The 12023-nt window shown below is 54.2% G+C and overlaps 1 protein-coding gene across 6 annotated transcripts in view; it reads right to left on the bottom strand.

Annotated features, from left to right (window-relative positions):
* Positions 1-12023, bottom strand: part of Camsap1 (calmodulin regulated spectrin-associated protein 1) — a 54467-nt gene that overhangs the window by 16628 nt on the left and 25816 nt on the right. For 3 of the 6 annotated variants that reach the window (XM_005408534.2, XM_005408537.2, XM_013506691.1), the window contains exons 4-6: positions 6756-6836; positions 5786-5818; positions 3137-3278 (exon numbers count right to left, since the gene is read on the bottom strand). In XM_005408534.2, coding sequence (XP_005408591.1) covers positions 3137-3278; positions 5786-5818; positions 6756-6836 — 256 coding nt within the window. Of the gene's footprint in view, positions 1-3136; positions 3279-5785; positions 5819-6755; positions 6837-12023 lie in introns of those variants that run through there. The other 3 variants (XM_013506692.1, XM_013506693.1, XM_013506694.1) reach the window with 3 other exon arrangements.

Raw genomic sequence — 12023 nt, 5'->3', positions numbered from 1 at the left:
CCACTTGCAGAACTTTTTATACTGCCTCATCAATTTCTGTGGACTGACAATAAATTTACAGAATATTCTGAAAAGTTACCTTGTTTAGGATACTGACTCAGTATCTGAGAATGTTAAGTCTTAGCCCAAACACTATAGAAAAATTTGCTTTTTCCTTACAATTTTAAACCTATTTCTGCATTTTTCTTACTTCTCTTTGTTGACTTAATTTCTTGAATTCTTCATGGCCCTCCCTGTGTTACACACAGGGCAGGTCATGTGACAAGCTGATGAGGTGTGGAGGGCAGGAGACATGGTGAGGGCCCTCCTGGGAGCCAGCCTCTCCCCGCTCCCTGGGGACACAACTCAGGGTATGTGTGTGACAACTACAACCAGGCCAAACCAAGCCCCCAGCAGGCCTACAACTGCCCCTGCTGGAGTGACTGCAGGGTCCACCCCACGTCTAGTTCTTCTCTCTTAACACTTCATGAAAGACTTTCAGCCCGCAGTAACAGAGAGAGGGCACCACTGGCTGCCCTCTTGAGGCAGTGTCAGAGAGCAGCCTTCTCACCAGGGGCGGGAGTGGTCCACCTGTGCTGTCCCGAGACAGTATGCGTCACACAAACAGCCAGTTCCCCGACCTTGGCACAGAGCCCCAGTCCAGCTCACGCAAAGGCATCTTCGGACCCCTGAGCCCATCAACTTTGTCACTATGGGGTCTCTTTATGCTTCCCCTGCTCTGCTGGGCCCCATGGGAAAGCTCCATGCTGGCTAACGTTCAAATGTCACTGGCATACAAATATTCTCAGTGGTCTTGTTAGCTACTAGATCTGTCATTTTTCTTACTCATATATTCTTTATTTTTGTCCTTTGTTATCTTTCCAGAAAACTATTTTATTAATCCTTTAAAAGAACAAGCTTTTAGTTTTACATATTTTCTCTTTAAAACTTTTATTATTTTGTGATTGAATTTACCAAAAATTTTAACGTTTTTATATTAACAAAAGTCACAAGACTTTAAAATGCCACCAGGACTGTTTTACGAAGAGGTCACTGTCTACCTATGCCCTCTACCCCTCTGCCAGGGCCCACATCCCCTTGCTGGACACTCTGCCCCTGCCCACCTGGCTGGCTCCGAGGGCCAAGCACACTGCCCAGCAGCAGGCGGCGGCTGCAGCATCACACAGCGTCTGCGTGGCTGGGTCCAGAGGAAGTTCCTGGGCTACTTCCACACCTGAGCACATGGGCTTCTCCCTACAACTCTGCTGTGTCTTGGACCTCACATTTGTCCTTTGGCCACTGAGCCGGTGCTGCCGGCCCCTCCTGGTGCAGGGGTCTCGGTCCCTGAAACGCTGGGGACTTCAGACATGAGCCTCTCTCCCACCCCCAGATGGGAGTGCACCCTGCTAAGGCCTCCCTGGGGCACTGGGTGCCACCCAGCGGTGCCAGTGTCCTCCTGCTCCTGCCTCCCGTCCTGCTTCAGCAGTCACACTGGCCACCCGCGGAGTCCTCTACACTTCTTGGCTGATGCCTCGCCTGTTTCCTCTGTTCTTCCTTCCCACACTCATCTCCAGCTTTCCTACTTTGTCCTCCTTGTCCTGGTTCCTAGGCGGTCTCTTCAACTCCACTTAACCTCGCTCTTCAGGGAATTCTGACCTCTCAGCGACTGAGCACAACCTTCCCAGAGCTCCTTGCAGTCTGACTCTCCACCGCCTCCTTGCGCTGCTTCTCCTGTGCTGCCTCTGTGGCCTGGTGCTCGTTCAGGTGTGGGGTCACAGACTATCCACACCCCGTTAAGAGGGAGGCATTAGAGAAAAAGTTCTGCCGCAGGTGACAGGAAAAGCCTCAGTGGTTGTGGATCTTCTCCCTGAGGCCAGTTTCTGCAGAGAAGACTCCTTCCCCTCTCTGCACCCAGGCAAAGGAAAGGGGCCTTCTGGAGCTGAGCAAGAGATGGAGGCTTCTTGGGGCAGGCGAACTGCACAGAGCAGCTTCCATCAGAGCCCCTCTTCAGGGTATGACCTCGTTCCTGCCCACCTGAGCCTATAGCTAGCTGCCTGGCTCAATTTCCCCCAAGAGCAGGCCCCCAGCTCCTGCAGTCAGACCTGTGAGAACGCTACCCACAGCAAGGAGGTGAAAGGATGCAGACAGAAGATGCGCTGCCACACTTGCAAACCTGGAGGTACCACCATCTGATGTCTTCCTGCTGGCTGCTGTCCCCCTCTTCCTGTCCTGCATCCCTGAGAGACTCTTGTGTTCTCTTCCACCAGGTCAAATGTGGCCCACAGGCTCCATCAGAACTCTTGCAAGGCCACGAGGGTCCCCATCCCCACAGCACTCTGACACTGGCCTCCCCTCAGAGCCTCTCAGTCCCCTCCCACTCCTCCCACTGACCCAGGGAGGCGGGACTCGAGGAGCGTTTCCAGCTCTTCCTCCATAAGGCCCAGGCCCAGCTCCTGACACACAGTCCTGAGGCCTAAGGGACCTGCAGGCTGCAGCATGTCAGGCTCCAGGGCACCCACAGTACTCCCTTGGGCTCTCCTCTCAGGCCTCTTCTGGCACCTGAGGCTCCCCGTCTTTCCAGCACAGTCCTGTGGGTGCAGTGATATACTCCTGGCACCCCAGCTACCCAGGAGGCTGAGGAGGGAGGATCACTCCTAGCCCAAGTGTGTGCGGCCAGCTCAGACCAGTGAGACCACGTCTCCAGACAAAACTGTCTCAAGACGAAAGGAAAGCATGCAGCCCTGTGTCTGGGAGACTACTTGTAAGCAGGTGTGCGCCACATAGCACCTCTGTCCCTGGAGCAGGGCTGACCTGCGATGCCAGGGCAGGCCGCATGCCCGCTCCAGATGCCAGGGTGCTCAGCAGCACCTGGGCAGGTGCGGCTAGGCTCCGCCCACTGCAGGCCACACCAATGCCAAACACACACAGACCTCGGGAGTGCTCTGCAGCACGCTGAGGTACTGATGATCCTCATTCCCCAGGGGAGTTCCAAACCCTCTCAGCCAAGGGGAGGATGCAGGACAGCCCACCCACACTAAGGCACAGCGAGCCACATATGCTCCGACACATGCCTGGACACAGTCGCCATGCCGTGTCCCCATCGGACAAGGTGCAGGCATCCTGGGTGTGTAAACCCCAAGGCGCCGCCTCCACTCACCATCCAGTCTCATCTGCTCGGGGCAGTAATAGTGCACCACCGCCAAGAGAGCAGCGCCATCGCTGCTGCCTCTCATCAAGTCCTCCAACAACGGGAAGTAGGGCGACTGCCTAGCGGAAAGGTGCTCTCGCCGATAGCGGACCTGCAGTTGATAAAAGGAAAACGGTCTCTGCATGTGCACTCGCCTGAGGTGTGCTGCGGCTATCCGCAGAGCACAACGGGCAGGCCCGATCTCGCGGAGTGAACCTGACCGCCTGGCACGCTCACCCAAAGCCCTCGTCCAGGCCGGGGCCCTGGGCTGTGTGGTCACACTAAGCGGCAGCCGTTCTCTATGAGCGCCACCAGGGTCAGCCGAACGCGCAGCTGACGCTGGGGCAGACCCACGGGAAGGAGTCAGAACACACGGCTACGCTACCAGAGCCAACGCGCTACAAACTAGCGAGAAACAAGTTAGGGAGCTTCCAACGCTGCTCTCCCAGGTATCATCAGGTTGCCGCGGCCATTAAGGAAAACACAAAACAGCCTTGGTACAGAGTTGGAGAAATCTCGAGCAAGGTGAGGCCAATTTCTCATGACACAGCATCAGCCCGTCCAGGAAATGCAGTGATGTGCCAGGAGGTGCCTGTGCGAGGGGCCAGGGCCACGGTCGCTGGGCTGTAGCTCCCAGGTCTCCACCCGGAGAGGAAGCCCTGGGCCTCAGCTCTGCTCCAGCAGCGGATGTGAGCAGTGGACAGAGTGTAGCGGCTGGGCCGCCTCAGGGCAGCCCTGGCCCCTCCTGCTTTCCATCAGCTCGCCCAGCACGACTTTTACACGTGGCTCTTCCTACTACCCACAGCTCCTACAGAGGGAAATGCACGGCCGGCTATAGGAAGAACCCAGCCGTGCGGAGCCCAGAGAGCCTGGAGTTTCTGGTTCTGCAGGAGAGCAGATTCCAAGGCTGTCTCTCCACAGGACAAAACTGCCAGCTGATGTCCAAGGCAGCAAAGTGCAAAACAGTCACAGCTAGCATAAAACACTTCTAACACTGTCTTTATAAATTCTGCAGCAAGGCTTATCTGTGTGACATTGTTCTGAGGCTCGCTTTAACTTGTTTCTCAGAGCCCAAGGCACATGCTACTATAGTAACCCGCCTCATACTGTACCACACGTGCAAGGTCCACGGGTTCCAGCATGCAATGCACCATGGCATGCGCCAGGCCAGGCTTCCACAGACAGCAGACACGCGGGTGAGCAGAGTCATGCATGAAGCAAATGGTTTCTTGATTAAGATGGATGGTGAGGGCTGGTCAGGCAGCACACGGAGCTACAGGGCTGGGACGCTTGCGCGCCTACCTCACACACTGTCACTCTGAAGCCCTGGCCGTGGGTGCTAAAGTAAAACCTCTACTCATCGCCTTTATCAGATTCACCCTCAACAGCTGTTTACTGAACACTGTGGCAGGGCACACACACATTCTGATAAAGGAATATTTTTTTGTTTTTGGAGACAAGACCTTGCTGTGTAGCCCAGGCTGGCCTTGAACTCACATCGATCCTCCTGTCTCAGCCTCCCAAACACTGGAGTCATAGGTGTGTGCCACTGTGCCCAGCTGACAAAGAGACATTTGAAGGGACACTGATCTTGTCACATTTTTCTGTCTTGATCAACTCAATCTCCCTGGAGGATAGCTGAAACTGTGAGCCCTGGCCTCAATCACATTTGGGACTGGAGAGCCAGGCACCTGTGGCTCTCCAGAGGACAGCTCTCCTCCTAACACACGCAGAGAAACAAGGTGGTCAGAAGACAGGCCTGGCACAGAGGGGCCCTGTGCAGTCCACGGCTCTGGGACCCCAAGGAGGGGTCCAGAGGGTGACCCAGGCCAAGTCAAGAAGCCACCAAACAGGCTTCAGAGGGACACAAACAGAACCATCTGCACAAGGACTCGTGTCTACAAGTTCATGCGCAAAGGCACCGCTGGGCACTAAGCACTTCCTGTAGGGACAGGGTGACAAACTGTCGCTGTCCAGAATGGGCCACCAGTGGGGCACAGCCAGAACTGTCTCACCAAATCACTGTCTTCTAGAGAAGCTAGAACCCCTGTGCCTATGCCGGTCTGCCAACCACAACGAGCCTGTGCCAGGGGGCCAGCGCACGCCAGGCAGGGATGGCACAGGCCCTGGGGACACAAGTGAGAGCCCTCGCCACAGTCCACCTACACCCTTGCTGGGGAGCCACCTTCCCAACTGGACCCCTGCCTAGGGATGCCAGGGGGCAACAAGGGCAGCAGCACTGTGGGGCGGGTGACCTCAGAAAGGACCAAGCTTCAGGAGCAGCTCGGGCCACTACATCATCGTCAGTCTTCCAAGTGCCTCAGAGAAGAGACTGGCCTGTCAGCTATGCTGCGCTGGTCACATACAGAAGTCACTGAACAAACAAGTCCAGGGAAGTTGGGCAGACAGAACCAGGAGCCCTGCAGTGCCACATCACAGCCCTGCCCAGCCCCGTCAGGCGCTCTCTCACACTGTCCTAGAGAAGCTGTAACACCAGTCCTAGGTGGACACTGAACAAACAACAAAAGAAAAACAGTTCTGGGTGCGAGCAATTTCAATGGCAGCGCATGATGGCAACAGGATGGCTCTGCAGACGGTAGCTGTGGCGGGGGCACTTACGGGCACTAACTTCCAATACCACTTGGAGGGTGACTGCTCAGGAAGCAGGAAGGAAGGTGGAGAGGAGGGTCAGCAGCAGGTCCACGGGGACATTGTGACACACACTCACACACCACAGGTGGGGACAACATCCCATAGGCAAAGGCATTTGGGTACCTGTGACTTCCCAACGCCACAGCACCAGGAGTCAAGGGGAAGGTGACGCATCCCCTCCTTGACTCTGACCTTCGCAACAGCAAAGAATGCCTTGGCACTTGGCAGGGCTGGGGAGGGTGAGCAGTCCACCCCCACGAAGGAAGGCAAGGCTGCACCCACACGCATGCGCGTGTCACCTAGGGTTGGGGGCAGTGCCTCGGATCCACACAGGGGAGGCTCTGGGCTGCAGCCATGAGCCAGGTGGCGCACTGCTCGGAGGGAGAGGAACTAGGGTGGGGGTGGGGGGCTGCTCCCCACAGCCAGTGATACTGTGGTGGCCAGGCCGTGTCCTGTACATACGTGCTTGACAAGAGACAATGATAGGACGGAAAGAGACTAGTACCCAGAATGTGTGGCACAACCGTAACACACATTTCCCACCTGAGTCCCCATGTGGGGCTTCTCCGATGCCCTGTCATGCTGTACCTTGAGGCCTCTGCAGGGATAAGCCAGGGCACCACGGACCCCAGGGGCCCTCAGGCACTGGCTTTGGGAGGCCTGCTTCCAGGCAGGCCAGGACCCCTGCTCTTGAGCTCCCTGAGCCCTTCCAGCATGTCCTCGCCCTCCTACAGTGCAACAGCCAGACCCCTCTTCCAGGGAGGGTGGCAGTGGGCCGCAGGCCATCCTCCCTAAGGGCAAATGAGGCCACCACAGCCCTGGGCCAGCTCTGCAGGACCAGTAAAAGGAATCAGCACATGGGTCACAGGTGCAGCCCTTAGGAACTAGCACCAGTACTGGCTTAGTTCATTCTGGAGAAATTAAACTTGCCCTTTACCTTTTGATGAGCCGGGCTTTCCAGCAACTGCTGCTTTAACTTAACTTCCTTCTCTGTTATCTCTCTCATTTTAAGATTCACCTAAGGTAGAAGAGAAACACATTAAGAAAGTGGCTGCTCTCACACCTGGAGCCCCCGTATCACCCGCTGCAGCTCTGGCCTGGAGATTCCCAGGGCTGGGGTCCCCTGCACCCGGGCACCCACCAAGGCTTCTCCCTCACAGCATAGCTGCCAAAGCATGGAGAGGCCGCTCACCAGCGACCTGGTCTGTGCGTGGAACACGCTCCCTGACACCATCAGCAAACGTGAAGAGCCCGGCAGGGCACAGGTCACAGCTCCTGGGCACGCCAGACAGCACTGACTCAAATCCTGGCACAATGCCAGCTGCACGGCACTGGAAAGCTAGAAACCCAGCATTCCCTCCTGCAAGTGCTAATACCTGACAGTCAAAGCGCACTGTGAACCGACAGCATGGGGAAAACGCGTGGGCCATGCTGAGAGTCAGCCAGATAGGAGGGGAGGCCTGCAGGGTTGTCATTATACAGCAGGCTGGACTGGACCGGGAAAGTCGGGCGCACACCTGACACCCAGCACTGAGGGGCTGAGACAGGGGGACTGCAAGCTCGCCCCATCGGGACAACTTGCGAGACTCTGTCTCAAACGAATAAATGAAGGGGGCTGGGAAGGCAGGGCAGGGTGAGGCCCTGTGTCCAACCCCAAGTATTGGATAAAAGGTAATTTGTGGTTTCTCTTTAAAACTAAAAAATAGATCAGGGAAAAAAGTCAACATAGGTAAATATAAAAAGCAATGAATTAGAAAACACGAAAAAAGACAAACCCACAACTGAATGTTGTGAGCATGATGAAATCACAGAGAAGCTGGCCCGGTGGGGTGCATGACTAGAACCTCAGCATTCCAGGCAGCAGAGGGGGAGGATCGTGTGTCTAAGGCCAGCCCGGACAACACGGGCAGCTCAAGGCCAGCCTGGACTACATAGTGCGACCCTGTCTCAAAAAACAAAAACAAAACCAAAAAGTCAAACAAAAAACAAAACAAAAATACATGATACAGTAGTATTTTTTGAAGGAAAGTAAAACCACTAAAAAGTACCATATAAAAATATATCCTTCTACTTAAAATGCAAATTCATTTCAGTTTTTGATGGAAAGACCATCTTACAAGCCAATGTAATCATACACCACTAAAACGATCAAGGAAGAGACTAAACACGGTGAATGAAACATTTGCTACTATCTCCGACACCTGTGTCAAACCACACAGACCAATGTGAAAGCTGGAAATGAGCAGGAGAAAGAAAAAGAATAACCACAGCAAGATGGAAAAGCTGGCTGCTGAGAGCCAAGGACAGGCCCCACGGCCCACGCCTGAGCCAGGGGATCAGGTGGAGAGAGGAGACACAGTCACACTGCAGAGTCGGAACTACTGGAATCAGCGGGCAGAACCGTCAGCCCACCCCGGCCAGCAGAGGCCAGCGCGACCCCGCAGGTCTCCTTGGGACAGACCACCCGCCAGGGCTCCAGAGCCAGCAGAGAACCTCACACGTGCAGGCAGGCAGAACCAGGTCCCCGTCAGAACAGACAAGGCTCCGCGAGTTTGCGACAGCACGAGGAACCATGAAACGTGCTGTGGAGGGCCAGCACGCAAAGCAAGAGGACACAGATGGCAGCGCAGTGCCTCCAGCCTGCCAAGCAGGGCGTGGGGACCCCAGGGCTCTGAGACACCTCCAGGGATGACGCCAGCTCTGTGTCCTGCCCTCCTTCTCTGCTGCGTCGGCATGGATGGTCAGAAGTCATGGCTCCACGCAGGTTGCCGAGGTCCTGGGGCGGGCAGGGAAGCCCAGCCCTTCAGCACAGTCCCTCACATCCTGCTAAGCACACGGAGCACAGCACCAGGCTGGCTCCCGTGTACCATGTGGGAAGGTGACACAGGGACCTCCGTGGGGCCTCTGAGCCGCACCACCCCAGACCTGTGAGGCGCTGTCTCTAGCCAGCAAGTGTAGCACTGCGAGCAGAGGCAAGTGCGCAGGGCACCAAGAACCACCCGGAGTACTTGTTTCTGGTGACAAAATATGAATCTCAGGCAAAACTTAACATTTTGGAAAATCTGTCTCCACCACCAAAAGCTGCACACTCTGAGCACAGAAAGACCCTCAGCTGAGGCCGGGCAACAGCAACCATGTGATGCCTTGTGCTATTACGAAGTCTGCGAGGCCTGGGGCCTGTGCACTCCGTGAAGCCGACCTCTAAACCACCGATGCAGGATACTGTGACACTGTGGGCGCTAAAGTCCCAGGAAGGAGGTTTTAATAAAGCAGACTGTAAGCCTGGGCGTGGTGGCGCACACCTGTAATCCCGGCACTCACAAGGCTGAGGCAGGAGGAGTGTCTGAGTTTCAGGCCAGCCTGGGCTACAAAGTGAGTTCAAGGCCAGCCTGAACTACATAGTGAGACCCTGTCTCAAAAAGACAAAAAGTAAAAAAGCAGAGCATAAAAAGTTCACTGACCTAGTATCTAGGATACAAAAAGAATAACTCAACAATAAAAAAACCAGATCTCATTTTAAAATGGGCAGGGAGTTGGGTGTGGCAGCGCACACCTGCAACTCCAGCACTCAGGAGGCTGAAGCAGGGGGATCGCTGCAAATTCGAGACCAGCCTGGGCTACAAAGTGAGCGTAAGGCCAGCCTGAACTGCATAGCGAGACCCTGTCTCAAAAAAAAGACAAAAAACAAAATAAAATGGGTTGGAAATCTGAATAAATATTTCTCCTAAGAAGATCTGTAAGTGTCCATAAGTGCATAATGAGGCCCTATACCCTGCATCAGGAAGGAAATGTGGATCGAAGCTACATGGACACCACCTCTTTCCCTCCAGGGGCTACTCAAAAGCTAACACAAAGGACTTGTTCAGGACAAAGAACACAGTGACTCGGAGGTGGCTGGTGGGAAAGTCAAAGGGCACATTGCTGTGGAAAGCCTGGCAGACCCTGAAAAAGTTAAATACAGAATGACCGTGTGACCCAGCAGTTTCCCCTCAGCACACACCCACAAAGAGTGAAAACAAGTCCACGGGAACTTTCACACCCACAGCAGCATAACTCACAAGAAACACTGCACACGGGCGCAAAGGGGTACACACAGCACGGCAAGCACCCGTGGGACATTACTTGGAACAGAGCACAGACACCAGCACCTGTGCGAGCCGGAGGGAACTGGGAATTTATGCTCCTGCAAGAAGCCAGACACAAGCCACATGTTCTATGATGCCAGGCACACATGACCCTTAGCCCTGACCGGTCCATGTCACTGGGTTCAGAGACATCCAGTAGAGCACAGTGAAGCGCTCCTGGGTGCTGGTGGGTCCTGGCGATGTGACCTTGGGGATACACGTGGGATCATCCGCTCCTCCCCAACACTGGTCTCCTGCGCTGCTTCCCGGCCGCCATGAAGCAAGTGGCTCTGCCGCCACACCCCACAGCATGACACCCAGGCAGCCTGCCCTGGAGCCGGCCAACACTGTCCTGCATCTCCTGAACTGAATCGAGAGCTACAGACACCTTTCCTAGTTTAAATGGTGGGTGTCAGGTATCGCGGCCGTGATGGGAGAGCTCACTAATACAAGTGAACTGCCCAGGGCTGGGATCCACAGGAACGGGGCAGGAAGCAGACTGGCGATGGCCAGGGGCTGAAGGCGGAGAGAAACGCACAGCAGGTGAAGGAGTGGCGGCCAGTGTCCTCCTGGCTCAGGGAAGGTGCTCTGGGTGATGTCAGCTCCACAACCTTCACATAAAAATGGAGAATTTAAGGTCAAGGGAATTATATCTCAATTTTAAAGAAAGATGATTGATGATGGTTTCAAACTCAAACTCCAAATTGCAATGAATGTTTGAGAACGACTGCGTGTTGAGTTTGAGAGCAGGATCAGCAAGGGATGTTCCAGTGCCTCACCTCCTCCACCGCATTCCTTCGTGGAGCCAGCTCTTTGCAGAATCCCCACAGCAGTGAAGGAAGCTGCGGGAGCCAAGGGCCTCCTGGGGGAGCATGAGAGGGAAGGAACTTGCAAGTCATTTCACTACCTTCTAATCTCGTTTGGCAAATATTTTTATTAAAAAAAAAATGAAAAGGAGAGTGTTCACTGCTTTCTTTAAATGTTACTTTAATTTGTAGCATGGTAAATACTGTTAAGATTACAATTTTCTTAAAAAATTCTTCGATGTTACAGTAACTCTTAAGAATATAAATGGGTCTGAAACCAACAAGTTTGAGTATTTTGAGCTATTAAAAAAAAGCCAAGGCCGGGTGTGGTGGTGCATACCTGTACTCCTGGCACTCAGGAGGCTGAGGCAGGAGGATTGCCGGAAGTTTGAGGCCAGTGAGTTCAAGGCCAACCTAAACTACACAGGGAGACCCTGTGTCAAAAAGACCAAAAAAAAAAAAGAGTCAAATATACAGACATATCCTAAGGACTTCTATTCTTGATTTTTAACTACCTTAAGAAAGATAACAATCAAAGGCTAAAGTAACAAAACCAAACGAAGGGCAACAGCCACCAAAGGCAGGAGGCAGAGGGAGCAGTGTCACTGCACCCAGGAGGCCAGAAAACTGAGCTGCAGCCCTGCAAATGGCTGGGGATAGGACAGGGCTCTAAACACCAGGCGGGCCAGGGGTACGGCTCAGTGGACAAGCACCTGCCTGGTAAGCACGAGGTCCTGAGTTCGATTCCCAGGAGGAAAAAAAAAACAGTTAAGCATAAAACACTCAGCCCCCAGTGAGAGTGCAAAGAGGAAAGACAAGAGGTGACAGGTGGGAACCAGACCGAGGGGTCTCAACGCGTGGATGATGACCCGTGGGCACACATAACTTGGACAGACAAAACAGGAAAAGGAAGAAAAAAGAGTTATCATTAGAAAGCTGGGGAAACCAATCAGTGCAAAGGAAAAAGACTTCCAGGACAGGGTTATCACCGGTGAGAAAAGGGAAACTCACCAAAACATCAAAATCCCCAAAGACTGCACGGAACCACAGGTAAGCAAAACCCAAGGAATGGAGCCATGAAGTGAACACAGCCACAGCTCATGACCCCAGCCTCTCTCTTCCAAGACAGTACCTGGCTGACAGGACTGGGAGGCGAAGGCCAGCGAGACTGTAGCGGCCCCAACCACCGACCGCCACCAGGACTAACGCACAGACACGGTGTGAATTTCATGCACACGGCGCACCTTCTCCAGCCACAGAATCAACTAGAAATGA

Source organism: Chinchilla lanigera, unplaced genomic scaffold, assembly GCF_000276665.1.
Source record: "Chinchilla lanigera isolate Chin_1 unplaced genomic scaffold, ChiLan1.0 scaffold00112, whole genome shotgun sequence".
Lineage (NCBI taxonomy): Eukaryota > Metazoa > Chordata > Mammalia > Rodentia > Chinchillidae > Chinchilla > Chinchilla lanigera.
Note: the sequence above shows the minus strand (reverse complement) of the source record. Positions and strands in the feature narration are given on the sequence as shown.